General features: G+C 37.7%; 1 protein-coding gene and 1 pseudogene across 1 annotated transcript; both read right to left on the reverse strand.

The window, feature by feature from the left end:
* The window catches only part of LOC140504850 (elongation factor 1-alpha 1 pseudogene), a 59139-nt pseudogene extending 54490 nt beyond the window's left edge, over positions 1-4649 (reverse strand).
* A 10276-nt stretch (positions 4650-14925) lies between these two features.
* Positions 14926-15861, reverse strand: LOC140508778 (olfactory receptor 52E4-like). The gene has a single exon (XM_072616650.1). It carries the CDS (start codon positions 15859-15861, stop codon positions 14926-14928), a length of 936 nt encoding a protein of 311 aa, XP_072472751.1.
* Between the last annotated feature and the right edge of the window lie 237 nt (positions 15862-16098).

Here is a 16098-nt window from a genome sequence, read left to right on the forward strand (position 1 = left end):
CATGCAAAGTACTTTAAAAATTCTACAGTTTCACCTGGTGAAGTCAAGGAAGAATAGAGTAAATTAAATATGTTTCTCTCCTTCATTTTTGAAAAGGACCATGACATCATGCAAATGATGACATGACTTACAGTTGACTTTGATTTGAATGAGACTGTGAAAGATCACCATTCTCACTTTCTCTTCTAGAGCCATCTGGATCCACTGACCAGATATTCATCAAGATGATTGGAGATGACCCAGGATGCATTGGCTGACCCTGCCCCTTTTAGGCTAAGGTACATTCACTTACTCGTTTAGTGTGCGGTTATGACTATTCAGTGAATAGGACTCTTTAAGCAACTGCTTTTCTTTGAAATAGCAATCTGATGGTCTTTCCCTCACAGCGTGATTTTCTTTTCTTTTATTCTACTTAAAGGGACCATCCCTTGACTCACTTCTTAAAGAGGCCAATTCAGTTTAAATATGGATTGGGTCTTGAAGTAAGGGGCATATACAGATGGAAATTGAATTAGGGAGTACACTCTGAGATTAAGTAATAGAATAAGTAAAGGGAAAAATTCCAAATAAGAAGAGAAGTGGACAGTAGTTTAATTGTTCTGTAATATACAGTATATAAAGTAGTATAATTATGGTAAATTTAATTCTGACTGGATATTCTCCTCGTTCTCATTCTCATTATCATCATTACATTATCCTCATCCTTTTCTTCTTCCACAGGAGAGGCAAGGAAAAATGTCATTCAAATTCCATTTCCTAAAATATGTTGCAAAGGAAAAATTAACTACTATCTCTGCCCCTCAATATTCTCTTCCTCAAAAACAGTGGATAAAACATAACTGTGCTTTGTGCTTCACAGATATTGCAGTAATTACTAATAAATGCTTTTTAACAACTGACTCTGAAAATGCAATTATCATTTTTAAATTTAATTTATATTAACTCTTTCCCCATCACTCTCTTAATTCCATACAATCAAAAAACAATGAATCTGGTCCTTCTTTAGACCAGTTATCGATTTCCTAGTACTGGAAATTTAATATTCTGCTCTCTCAAACTGGTAAGAACTGGGTGATGTACAAACGTGTGCTATTCTGAATTTCAGAGCATATAATGTATGGATAAAGAATAATGACAACAAGGGGATGGGTTACCAAAAAAAAAAAATCTGATTGGTAATGGAATTGTTTTAAAATGGTCCAGGAAAAGACAGGGCACCTGCTCAAAAGAAATTAAGCCAATTAAAAGAAGCATGATGGTGAGATCAAGAGGACACATAATTCCTCTCTTCTTTTCATTAGCTAGGTCATATGTAAAGAGCGCATTTTGTTGAATTCTGGCTGATAGATTTCAGGAAGGATGCTGAGAAGTTGGAGAATATTCATAGCAATGACAACAGGACAGTGAGAGGATTAGGGACTAAGATACATCAGAAGCAGCTAAGGAATGAGGATGTTTATCAGAGAGAAGAGAGGGCTCCTGGAAGATGGATTAGCTTTGTGAAGATTGCCAAGAAGATACTTAACTTAATGAAGCAGCTCATTTTATTTTTTCACAACTCTAATTGTTAAGTGAACAATTTAAGTCATTGTCATCTCCACATGCATACTTGTTGTAACTTCCTTAATTGATAACGATTTCCCTTTCTCTTTATCTAGTCAAGAATTTCCATATTCCAAGTTCTAGATCATGTCACCACAATCCATGAAGCATTTCCAAAACATCCTACTTCATCATGCTATCCGTCCCCTAAGAGAACTTACTGACTGTAATGAACAAAAGTACATTGAACTTACTGGTCAAGTTATTTTAAGGTCCCTGACTTTGTGACCTGGCTGCAGTAGTCATTGTGTCTGTTATGTGTAATGATTCTGGTAGCTGGAGTCAGGAGTCTCTGTGAAGACAGCAAAGCAATGATCAGAATGTGAGGATCAGGCACAATAGCTGTTTGAAGTAATAATGTTGAAGAAGGAAGAGAAAGAGGAGAGGAAGAAAGAAAATGAGAAAGATGGGGAGAAGGAGAATTTAGGAAAAGAAAGAAAGAGAAGAGAAGAAAGAAAAAGAAAAAGGAAAGAAGGAGGATAGAGGAAGATGAAGGAGGGTGAGCATCTAAAGGAAAAAAGAAGAATAAAAGATTCTGTCTCTCACTTCCATGACTTTGCACAGGTTGTCTCCTGAAGCTATAATGGGTTCCCTTTTATTCAACTCTTAGTATTGGTAGTTTCATTTAAAGCTTACCTTACTGCCAATTACTATGGGAAAAGTTTCTGATACATATAACAGCTAGTGTCCTTATCTGATTATATTTTGTTTATTTGTCTGTTTAAATGCCATGCAAGTGCCCAATAGAAATTAAGGTCCTAGAAGACATGGATTATATCCTTACTGTGTTTGTACCCCCATGACCTATCACAAACTCTTTTCCCTTGGTAAGCACTTAGGAAATGATTCTTGGATGAATGAATGGGACACCTTGTCTGAGTTCTGAGTGTGGTACAAATGTCTAACCCTTTTTTGAATTTCAATTTCCCCAACTATTAAATGAACATTATAATTCCTGAACTTCTTTAATTTATAAGGTGGTCATGAGGACCAAACGAGGTAATTATTATGAAAGTATTTTGAAAACACTGAGAATAATCACCATACCTTTATAAAATAACCTGCATTAGAAAGAAACCATGAGGAAGAGAGGTAACAAAAGAAAGAGACAAGTGCTATGGAAGGAATTTTTTAAAAATTGAAAGCTTTGGGCATAGAGAATTAGAAGAAAAAATTTTGAAGGAGACAGACAAAAGAAACAGAGTAGTGGGTCAAAACTGAGTAAATAAACATAGAAGAGAGGAGTATTCTGATATAAGTACTGAGCATCTTTGCTGCTTCCCTACGAATTCCAGACAACTATTTTTATATTTATCCAAACAGAACATTTTCTTCCTTCTCTGAGTCCCTCAAATGCTTTGTTCACCCTCTCATATTGACTCAACTTTTTCTTTATTTCTATAAATGCAGTGCAGCTTAAGTAAGCCCCTTTAGGAGAATACTTTCTTACATTTTCCATTGTTCATTCACACAACCTAGCACAATGTCTTACACATTATAGGTATTTAATAAATCTTTAGAGAGTTGGATGGAACTGAATCCCATATTTTTTTTGAAAGAAACAGATTTTGACTATATAGAAAATGTTGTACGTTTCTTCCAGGTAAAGCAGTGATCAAGAAAATGGATCTAGTCACATAATCAACACAGGTAAAACAAATTAGAGGCTTCCAGAAGCATTGAATGTTATATTCTGGGAACCAGAGTGTAAGGGAACATCACTGCAGGTCCTCTAGCATTGAGGAATAAAAGAAGCAGTATATATTTTCCCTGTTCTGGAGGAGCTAATTGATTAATATCTTTTATATAGAAGAATGAATAATGAACATTTATTCTATGAGCTCTTCAAAAATTTTGGATGAGTGTATGTGTCATTTCAAGATGAGAAAACCAAGATTTTTCAAGTGAAAATCTTCCTCTCACTGGCTGAGTGGTTCCTCTAGCTACACTCAACCTTTACCTGTCTGTAGAGGTGAGAAATTCTGGGGGTCCAAAGCCTTGGCCAGGAGCAAGAGAATGACTTATCAGTCCTGGTAGTAGAGGGTTTCCTGTATGTGTCTCAGCTGTCTGCTGCACCCAAGTTTGTGAAGTCTCAAAGAAGGAGACTTTTTTCCAAAGGAACATAATTCTGTGGATAATTTCTTCCAGAGGTCTAGCCAAACCAGACTTTTGTGAAGAGAAATTGTGGCCCGGAGGCCCAGAGCAAACATTAGCCTAGGTTAATCTTTTGATTACCGAAACAGACTTTCAGACACTAGGGAGCAACTAGACAGGTTTAGGGAACTGGGGAATTCCAAGTTGCCTATGGGAGAGATGGCTATAGACACTGTGGTTGGGCCTAAATAAACTACCCTAGAACTGGGGGAAATATGGCCTGAAACAAAGAGCAAGGCTACAGGGCTGCACAAAATGAGGCTGTGTTTGATAGGTCTCCAACTTCATGAGCAAAAGTTTGGGGAGCCTAGTTTAGATAGACAGAGGCTGAACCATCAGAAAGGATTAATACAAATGGGTAGAATGACTCCCAAACATGAAGGATGTATATATTGTAAAAGATTTTTACTTCTGGTACCATAATTTATTAAGATCTAAACCTCAGTTTGTTTGATGTACTTCTTGGCCTATATAAAGACAGCTTTCCTGAATCATTCTCTAATTTTGACAAGGGCTCCTTCACTCTCTAGATGAAAACCTCTATATCCTTGTTTGCACACTCTTTCTATATCTTTGTCCCATCACCAGGCCTAGTTTCTTGCCTATCAAAAGATTCCATAAGGTTTCCTAAGGTGTAGGGTGTGTTCAAGGAGGACTAGTACCTTTGGTGTGATGGCTGCCAAGCCCTTATCAAGATTCTTTCCACCTTTGATTTCCACCTGTTTCACCTAACTCTCACCTGTTTGTTCCAATGGCCATATAGGCAGATGAAGCAGGCAATATGGAGCAGTTAGAGCTTGGTTAGACACCAAAGATGCCAAGGCCATCCACTGCATCCTGAGCCAACCCCAGTTGTCTTGACCCTGTCCTGGCACTGGACTATCATGACTCTGGAAGAGAGAGTGAGGCTGATGACTTCGTGCAACTTAGCCTCACTTAAATCCAATTTAGGCACAAATCAAAAGACATCAGCTATACCATTTCACTATTATGTCATCATAAAGTCCTGTGGTGACAGGTAAGTGATGAAGCAGCAGATGTGGATACACTGGGAGCTGTACTCACAACCCTGCACACAGACAGCCCAGGCCATAGGGTTGTTTCTCACTGGAAGCAGCAGTCAGACTCAGCAGTCCCCTGGATGTTTGAGCAGTCTTTTAAGGATGACATCGCTCACCTCCTGGTATGAGGAATGGGGCTAGAAAAGGTGCCCTAAACATTGTCTGCTTACCCAAACCTGTCCTGATTATCATGGTAGACAGGGAATCCCACTAGGTAGTCGAAACCCATAAAAATGTACAAAATGTATGAAAGCATCTGGAAAGATGATTCCACTCACCATCAGCACATGTAACATGTACACACTAACAGACAACACAAAATCCAGTAGACTTGAAAGAAGAACTGCTCTTGTTGCAAGAGAACTCAGCAGGTATCACACCCAAATGGCAGCCTTGAGTGAAATAAGGTTGGCAAATGAAGATCAGCTTACAGAAGTTGGATACGGATACACCTTTTTTCTGGAGTGGGTGCAGTAAAGGGGAGTGCCATGAAGTTAGCATGCATTTTGAAATCAAAACTAATCTAGTCAGCAAGCTGGTTTGTCTGCCAAAAGGAGTAAATGACAAGCTCATGACAAAGTGATTGCCACTCACAGGAAAACTCCATGCCACCATCATCAGTGCCTAAGCTCCCACCGCGACAAACCCTGATGCAGTGAAAGAAAAATTTTATGAAGACCCAGAGACCCTAACCATCAATGTTCCAAAAGAGGACAAGCTTATAATTCTGGGCAACTTTAATGCTAAAGTAGGCTCACACTACTAGGCTTGGAAGGGAGTCCTAGGGAGGAATGGAGTTGGACACAGCAATAGCAATGGTCATTTACTGCTGAAAACGTGTGCATCCCATGACGTTCTCATCACCAACACTGTCTTCCATTTACGTAAATGCAATAAAACTTCATGGATGCACCCTCGAAGCAAACATTGGCATATAATAGACTATGTGATTGTAAGAAGAAACAGACAAGATGTGAGAGTGACAAAGGCAATGTGTGGTGGAGAGTGCTGGACTGATCATAGACTTACCCTTTTCAAGCTAACTATTCGCATTCATCAAAAGTGCCACCTCCAAGGTAAAATGACTACCAGAAGATTTATTATCAACAAATAAGAACTCTTTTCTGAGTGTGAATAGTTTGTTGCTGATTTGGAGGGAAAGTTGAGCCAACACACAGTTGGCAACAGTGCAGCAGAAAAGGAGTGGGCAACTTTCAAAGATTTGGTGTACAACACTTCATTTACTCATTTGGATCAGAACACTGGCAAACATAAAGATTGGTTTGATGAAAATGAGGGGGAAATTCAGAAGTGACTAGAAGAAAAATGAGAACTTCACATGATTTACCAGCAGGATAGTTTATCCAACTCTAAGAAGGCAGCATTTAATTGCATAAAAAGCAAAGTACAAGAAAAACTCAGGTTGAAGTCAATCCCTCCTTAGGTGAACTTCCAATTGAAGAAGAGGTTTTGGGAGCCATTAAGCTATTTTCATGTCCCAAAGCACCTAGTTCTGATTCTATTCCAACTGAGATTCCTACAGGAGTTCAAGGATGCCTCCATTGTTCATCCCTATAAGTGTAAATGGAATAGATTGTCCTACAACAATAACAGGGGGATCTCTCTCTTAATCATTGTTGGCAAAGTTCTTGCTAGAGTTCTAATTATTAGTTTGATCCTGCACCTGGAAGATGGTCATACATCTGACAGCCAGTGAGGCTTCAGAAAGGGTCATGAAACAATCTATATCGCATTTGCTGCCCAACAACTCCAGGAGAAATGCCAGGAATAGAAGAGAGATCTGTACACGTTTGTAGATCTGACCAAGGCCTTTGACACTGTTAGTCAGAGCTTATGGAAAATTATGTCAAAATTTGGTTGCCGGTAGAAGGACATCAGTATTGTATGTCCATTTCATGACGCGTGTTTGCCCAACCTCTGGGTAATGGACAATGATCTCGTGCCTTCCCAGTCTCTAATGGAGTGAAACAAGGCTGTGTGCTTGCTCCCATTCTTTATGGCATGATGTTTTCAGCCAGGGTTCCACTTAATTCTCCTATACAACATGACTAGTGTGAAATTATGTTTAATAGGAATGTATATGTAGAGTCTATATCATATTGCAGGCTCTCTTGGGGAGGGAGGAAGAGAAAATTTAAGAAAAGGAAGGAACATAGAAATGGAAAGAAAAGGAAGAAACAAAAGAAAAGGAAGAAAAAAAGGAAGGAAGATAAAAAAGACAAAAAGAAAGTTATTAGGAAATGATGGCTGGGCAAATTATATTATATCAATTTAATGGAATGTTATATAAAAGCGATAAATGAAGAGTCAAAGAAACATGGAATCATTCCTATGAACTGATGCATCAAGAAGCAAGTAGAACCATAAGAAAAGTATAAATGGTAACTATGATAACTAGGGCAGCTAAGTGGCACAGTGTAAAGTGCCAGTTCTGGATTCACAAAATCTCATCTTCCTGCATTCAAATCTGGCCTCAGAGACTTACCAGCTGTGTGACCTTACACACTTCACTTAACCCTATTTCCCTCAGTTTCCTCATCTGTAAAATGATCTGGAGAAGAAAATAGCAAACTACTCCAGTATCTCTACCAAGAAAACTCCAAATGGTATCACCAAGAGTTGGACATGACTGAAAAACAACTGAACTGAATGATAGCACTCAAAACACACACACACACAGACACATAGTTAATTACAGCCAAATGTCATGACCAATTTTGTTCTCAGAGATCAGATAGTGAAGTAGTGTTCCCCTCCTTCCCTTCCCACCCCTTTCCAGTAGAAAAGTAAGAGACTATGACTATTTAATGTTCCATGCTGTGACATAAGGTTGGTATGTTGTTCAATATTTAAAACTATTTTTTCTTTGCTACATGTTAGAGATTGATGGGAGCTCATATTTGGGATATAGTTAAATTATTAAAACAATACTGTTCACATATATTTAACAGTTATAAAGCATTTTTTAAAAGTCTAGTATCTAACACAATCGCCAAGAGACTTGTGAAGAAGGGATCCCTATGATTCACGTTTTATTGATGAAATGTACTACTGATTAGGAGGCAGACTGCTCAGTCCCCATATACCTACTGTAGTGAACCACAGAAGTTTGTGCCAGAATGAAGAATGATAAAGAAACCCAGTGATGAAATGTAGTATGTATTTTCTTCCACACTGGAACTAACAAAAAAAAAAAAAAAAGAGCAACAGTAAGAATCAAGGAAACATAGGTGATCTCCCAGTCTGCCTAGCAAAGCTGTGACCAGCACCTCCTAATGTAAATCAAGATAAGACATGTAGTCTGTAAGTTTCTGTATAAAAGGGCAGTAAAAGCAAAGACCATTCCTAAGAAACTGCCAAGGTAATTAGATAGCCCCAGGATGGAGAAGGTGGAGACTCAAAGGAGCAGCAGCGGGCAGCCACCAGCAACCAGAAACTAGGGCTGTACTACAGTGTTCAGACCTGCACAGCCTGAGCCCAGGAAGAGGGGAGGATATTGGAAAAGAATATTAGCATTTATGTAGGACATACTATATTCCAGGTACTGTGTTAAGCAGTTTTTACAAATATTTCCTTTTTTAGTCCTGACAACAACTGCAAGAGGTAGGTGCTTATTAGCACCCCCATTTTATAGTCAAGAAAATATGAGGCAAAAGAGATGAAAGAGGCCATATATGAACTCAGGTCTTCCTCACTGCAGGCTCAGAGTTCTATCCATGGCTAGCCCATTTGCTTTTAGGTTTTGTGGGTCCCTAATATTCTGTCCTGAGATGCCAGAGAGAGCTTGGAAGATCTCTTACTCAGAAATTTAAAGATCCAGAAGGTCTAACCCTGCTAAATGGAAATCAGTGTCAGAAACTGAGCGAAAAAGGAAAGAATGATGTAGGACTGACCACCCTACCTGAAAAGCACAGCAGGCAAACGGACCAAGTCTACCTCTGGCATAAAGTCTTCATTAAGGAAATAAAAATGGAGAGATGACAGTAATAATAATAGTAATGCCATTGATATAATGCTTTACTCTGTGCTAACCATAGTGCCAAGTGGTTTTCAAATATTGTTTTGTTTGATCCTCACAACATCCCTGGAAGAGTGCAGCTATTATGCCCATTTTACAGATGAGGCAACTGAGGCAAATAGGTGTTAACAATGACGTGCCCAGTATCATAGCGCTAGTGACTGTATGAAATCAGATACTAACTTAGACACTTCTGACTCAACAGGTCTTCTCTCTACTGCGCCACCAACTGCTCAGTATAAAAAAAATGATTGTAAATCTAGAAAAAGTCTAGGAAAAAAATTTTTCCCCATATGATTACATAGAAGTGAAGTAAGAGATTCCCGCAGAGAACTTTTGATGAGACATGTTATCCTCTTCATTATTGAGAGGTGATGAAAAAAAGTAGAAAGCCGCATATTTTTGGACAAAGCCACCATGCTGATTTGTTTTTCTTGGCTGTGCTATTTTTCTCACAAGGAGTTTTTTCCTCTACCTTTCATTTGATTTTTATTTGAAAAGTAGGGACAATTTAGTGGATGGGGGCATGAGCAATAATAATAATATCCCCTTCCAAAGTGAAGGACTATATTTTTTTAAATGCCCAGAGAAAAAAAAAATGAAGTTTTTATGAAGGCATGGAACATCAGGGCAGTTAGGAATTAATACGGGTAATTTGCATACAATTTTAAAGGAATAAGTATGTAATAGAGATATATTGCTTTCTAGAGCCTTTTCTTTTTGTGTTGTATTCTGAATACGAAAATGAACTTGTGTGTGTGTATTCAAAATTTCTTTTTTATTTCAGAATAAAAGAGGAAGATTTGGATATAGTGTTTAGTAACTATATGAGCCTAGCCAAGCATGATCAGAGAAGTTACTTAAAGAATGTTCAATTTCCTCACATGTAGAATAGGGAAAATAGTACTTATACTCGTAACCTCACAGAGTTTTTAATAGAGAAAAGATTTAGTAAATATAAAATGTTGAAACAAGCATTAGTGCCCCCTATCAAGTGAGGCTACTAAGTATCATAGAAGTTTTATTTTCAGTGAATCATCTCATAATGAAATTTACATTCAGAAATAAAACTATTTTACTCTATAAAATCATTTATTGATAATTTGAGGGATTTTACTGATACTCCAAGGGGACAAGATTAACATGGGCAAAGAAATGACCCAATAGAAATGTAGGAATATTTTCTCTCATTTACAATGAAAGTATGAAATGGTTAGTTATGAATCATTCTATGCATCTATTTGTTATAGGCAGACAAAAAAATATTATTTATTTCTTATGTTATTTGAAAATTCTTTTGAGATATTGAGTGGAGTGAGAAGAACCAGAGCACTGTATAAAGTAATAGCCTGTCACATCAAGCAAAGGATTTTGTTGTTGTTGTTGTTGTTGCTGTTCTGGATTGAGTTTTAACCAATCAAGTGCCTTTGCTTGAATCTTGCCTTTGATTGAATCAATTAAGAGTCTTTGATTAGAATAAAGCATAGGGGAACTTGCTTGTGGGGAGGTATAACAAAAACAATGTTTTTGATGTTGGTATTCTGTCTGCTGATCAATGTTAATTCCTCGACAGGAGCCATGTCTGTTGGTCTCTGTTAATTTCTCAGACAGAAGCCCTGTCTGTTGGTTTTTATAAGTGAATTGAAATGGCATTGATAATGTACATAAATATTGTTATAGCCCTGCAAAATTTTGCTTTCATAGAAACAGAAGCTGCAGGCAGGTGCCCCTGGAGCCTGCTCTCAGGCAGAAGCAGGAAGCATTTGGAGTGGAACAGTCTTCATGAGCTGAGACAAAGCATGGGAGTAGAGAGCTGCCTGCATATGAACACAAGCAAGAGCTAGGAGAAGCTGGCCCACAGAAAAGGAGCTGTGGGATTTGGAAGTCAGCTTTGAGTCAAGGTGAGAGAAGACTTATACACTCGGTATTGATTAAGAAGATTGTTCTTACAGTGAGTGACCTTGGGGTGGATGGTATGTTATTTTCTGCTACCCCTTAAGGACGCATCATGCTGGGGAAGAACCTAGCCTGGGACTCCCTGACTTTGGAGATACAATGATATATGCTATGTGCCATATGACGTAATGAGTGCTATGAGACACATGTATGTATAGGATGATATGTTTTGCTGAAAGATATTGTTATGAATGTTATGCTTTACTTTTTTGAACAATGTTTAGTTTATTGCAGAATAAATAGAGGGTTCATTACAGTATGTGATTAGACACTTAAAGTCATTCACAGCAGCAATCCTTAGGTGTGCTGCCACGATTGGCTTTACACAGTCACGGTGTGCAATGACTAATTTTGACAGACTCAGCTCTTCTCAGCAATGCAGTGACCTAAAACAATTCCAAAGGACTCGTGGTAGAAAATGACATTCACATCCAGAGAAGTAGCTATAGAGTCTGAAAGCAAAGCAAAGCAGACTATTTTCTTTCTTTTTGGTTTTGTTTTTCTTTATCATGATTTCTCCCATTTGTTATGATTCTCCTATACAACATGACTCATATGAAATTACATTTAATAAGAATGTATATGTAGAGTCTATATCATAGTGCAGGCTGCCTTGGGGAGGCAGGGAGCGAATATTTAAAACTTATGGAAGTGAATGTTGAAAACTACAAATAAATAAGCTAAAAGCAAAGAAAATTATTTCAAATGCTAAGGATCTTTTATAATAAAGACATAAAAAAGTGATGAAATATGACATGTGAATACTTAATCCTTTTTCAGTTTCAAATGTCTAGGAGCTACCCTCTTCAATGTTATTAAAGATCTCTTGATTGTCCAATACAATGCTGTTTTCTCAATCTTCATCATTTTTACCTCTCTGTAACTTTTGACACTGTGAATCACCCTTTTTTCTCTGGGCTTTTGTGAATGTATTCTTTCCTAAGTCTTCACTTATCTGACTATTTTTTTGTCAGTTTCCTTTGCTAGATCTTCACTACAGTTACAGACACTAACACTGGGTTTCCTGCAGACCTCTGCCTGTGTCAACTTCTGGTTCTATATGATTATCACTTGGGTAATCTCATCAATGCCCATGATTTCAATGGTCATCTCTGTACTGATGATTCTCATATTGACATATCCAGTTCTAACCTCACTGTGGAATCTCTGGTCTTACTTCTTAAGCTGCCTCTTGGATATCTTGATTGAACTTGATGATGTTTAGATATCTTAAATTCAACTTGTTCAAAACTGAACTCTTCATCTTTTACCCCAAATCTCTATTGTCTTCCTAACTTCTCTATTCTGGTGAGGGAAATTTCATTATCCTAGTTACCCAGGCTCTGCACCTAAAGGCATCCTCAAAATAGCATTATCTCTTATCACCCCACATGCAATGTGTTGTCATAGCCTACTAATTTTATCTTTGTAGCACACGTTTCACATACGCCTTCTTTCCATTATCAGCATCTCAGTACAGATCCTTATTACCTCATATTAGGACTACTGTCATGATATACTGATTGATCTAACTGCCACAAGTCTCTCCCTATTTCAGTCCATCACTCAACTATCAAGGAGATCTTTCCAAAGATTAGGTCTGAACTTGTCAGTCCCCTAACTAATAAGATCCAGTGTCTCACTATCACCTCCAGCATCAAATATAAAATCCTCTCTTGGGTGTTCAGTCATTTATAACCAGTTCCTTTCCTTTCCTTTCCATTATTATTATCACCCCTTCTGCTTCTAAATTCAGGCATTTTCTTTCTGTCTCCCACGTACAGAATACTCTTCCTCATCATCTCCACCTTTTTTATTGTTTAGCTTCTTTCAAGTCTAAGCTAAAATCACATCTTCTAAAGAAAGCCTTTCCTGATTCCTCTTAATTTTCCACTGTGTTGATTATCTTCATTATCCCTCTCGATAGTGTGTCAGTACATAGTTGTTTGCATATTGTCTCCCCGAAGAATTTTGAGCCCTTGAGACTAGGGAAATATTTCCAGATTAGAGTTATGAGAAAAAAGTGACTAGAAATATTGTCATGTGAAGATCAGTTGAAAGAGTTGGAGCTTTTTTGCTTAGAGAAGAGAACATGTGGGGGGCAAGATAATTTTCTTCAACTATTTGTAAATCTATCATTTTGAAGAGTAATTTGCCTTGTGGTGTACTGGTGAGTTGTGGTGTACTGGATAGAGACATGGAGTTAGGAAGATCTGAATTTAAATCCTGGTTTGAATAATTACTTGCTATGTGACTCCAGTCAAACTTAACATCCTTGACCTTCATTAACCTCATCTGTGAAATGCTGTGGTTGGAATTTATGACTTTTAAGGTTCCCTTATATATTAAACTTAAGATTCAATGGTCTTATGATCACTAGGAACCATGGTTCAAAGTTGCAGAGAATAATATTTCAGTTCAATGTGAAGAAATAATTATAACTCTTAACAATTATAATTATCTTTGTAATTTAGAGGAGGAAGAAGTGATGTCGCCTTTTGTGAAAAACTTTAAGTGGTGATTAAAAGACCAGGCCTCTGAGACATCTTTTAACTCCGGTTCTGTGATTCCATGATTTGTACTTCATGGACCCGTTCATTAGAGAATCTTTCTATTCTGTTGGAGCCATAGTCCAAGAGCTATTTCTCTTTAGTTTCATGTAAAGGCTTTTCATCTACACATAAATATCTCCTCTGCATATACAGTCACCTATAATCACTCTGCATATACAGTCTTCTATAACCAATCTATTGAGTTTTCGTATCACCTAAATAGGCTGCCTTTCCCACTCACCCATTCCTTTTTTTCACTTACTCTCTCTTTCATACTTTTCTTCTTGGACTTCCTATCTATTCACAAACCACTATCTTCTTCTATGAAGGAAGATTATCTTAGTTTCAACTTCTCTTTGGTAGGTGTTCATGCCTTTATGGTCTAACATGCTGTCTGGTATCCCTTTATAGAGTCTCTGACTTGTTTTTACTGTTTTAAATCACATGGCTATCTACAGCTTCTCCTCTTATGGACAGCTAGATGGCAAAATGAATAGAGTTTTAGGTCAGGAAGCAGGAAGACATAACTTCAAATCAAACCCCAGATACTTGTTAGCTGTATGACCCTGGGCAAGTCAATTAACTTTTATTTGCCTCAATTCTTTCAATTGTAAAATTGTGATAACAGCACCTATCTCACAGGGTTGTTGTGTGAAACAAGATTTTACTGGGAAAACTCTTAACGCAGGGCCTAGCATATAGTAGGCACTATATAATACTTATCTTCCCTCCTCAATTTATTCTTTAGTCATGTTCTCCACACATGTTTACCTGGAGAATATCCCAGAAACCGATTTAAGAATCCTAGACCTTTACTATTACTTAGAAGTACATGATAATGGAAAGGATATCAAGGACTGCAAATTAATCATCCATATGGAATTTTTCCTAACAGGGAAAGGAAAAAAAATACTAGATGCTATTGGCATATAAAAGAGAATCAGAGGTAACTAATTATACAATTTGTACAATTGTATAAGTTAGGGCAAATTTTCCTTTTTTTCTTTTCTTTTTCCTTTTTTTAGTGGAGCTAAAAGCTAGCAGGTGAAAGAATATAATGTGAAGAAATCAGAGAAGGCATGAAAGAATTTAGAAATCAGAGTGAAAATATGTCAGAGGTCAATAGCTTTAACATTTGAGGAGCTCCTCACTAGTAATTGAGAGAAGCCAAAATAAGGATTTTCCATAAATTACTCACAAATGAGGGTAAGGAAGGAGCTATTTTGAATTCATTGTTTCATTAAAAGTACCAATATCTTCCCTGACAGGATCATTAGACCAGATATCAGGGTCTACAATATAGATAATCAGCTGAGAAGTATCAGTCTTATAGTATTATAATTAATTCTCATGGTGCACTGGGGACAAGACCAATGTGGGAATTAGCCCCTTAGAAAGTTGTATCACCAGAGGACTGTAACAACAAATGTCAAGAGAAGATTGGAGTTATTATACGTAGGAAGAAGCATCTCCTGTTATGATCACTATGTGAATAGTCGGTGAATATTCCCTAAAGATCCCTGGAAAGTGGAAATTAAATTTTTGGAGGTCCAATTCGGATTTATTTCTTGAAAAACATCTTTAACACCTTTTCCCGGATCTGTTTGGTCCTAACCCCATAGATGACAGGGTTAAGCATGGGTGGGACAACAACATAAAGATTGGCTAAGAGGATATGGATGTAACGAGGGATATTATGGCCAAAGCGATGGGTCATGAAAGAGAATAAGGCTGGAGTATAAAAGGCCAAGATGACACAAACATGGGAGCCACAGGTACTCAGGGCTTTTAGGCGGGCATCCTGGGAGGGGAGGTGAAAGACAGCTTGGAGAATCAGTACATAAGATAGAGCTATAGCTACAATGTCCAACAACAGAGTCCCAATAGCACATAGGCCATAGATCATGTTGACTCTGATGCTAGCACAAGCTAATCGAGCAATGCCCATGTGTTCACAGTAAGTATGAGGAATGACATGGTTTCCACAAAAAGGAAGTCGAAGGATGAGGAACACAAAGGGAATCACTGTGAAGAAAGACCTCACCACCACCACCATGCCCATCAAGGCCACCACCTTGTTGGTGAGGACAGTGGTGTAATGTAAAGGATTACAGATTGCTACATAGCGATCATAGGCCATAGATGATAACAAAGCTGATTCCATTCCAGTCAACATATGGATAAAGAACATCTGTGTGACACAAGCCCCAAAGCTGATCTCCCCTAATCTGAACCAAAAGATTCCCAGCATCTTGGGAATTGTGGTTGTTGATAGGCCTTGGTCAATGGTGGCTAACATGGCCAGGAAATAGAACATGGGCTGATGAAGTGTCTTCTCAGTCTGTATCACAACTAATATGGCTATATTTCCTAAGAGGGCAATAAGATACACAATGCAAAAAGGGAAGCCAATCCAGATGTGGAAATTTTCCAGTCCTGGAATTCCAAGTAATATAAAAAAGGGGGGATGGAACTGAGTATCATTGGAATGGGGCATCTTTTTTGCAGTTGCAGATGGCTATGGTCATTGCAGATGGACTTTCAAACACTGGAAAGGATTCACATGTGATCACTTCATCCTTCAGTATTCCTAGAGAGATATTGGAAATTATTTTTAATACTTTTAGAATAAAATAATCTCAGAATCTGACAGGACTTCAGAGATTAGTATCTCATTACACACTTATCTGAATAGAAATCTTTTCTATGACTTACTTAACAAATAGTCATTTTG

The sequence above is a fragment of the Notamacropus eugenii genome, chromosome 5 (assembly GCF_028372415.1).
Source record: "Notamacropus eugenii isolate mMacEug1 chromosome 5, mMacEug1.pri_v2, whole genome shotgun sequence".
Classification (NCBI taxonomy): domain Eukaryota; kingdom Metazoa; phylum Chordata; class Mammalia; order Diprotodontia; family Macropodidae; genus Notamacropus; species Notamacropus eugenii.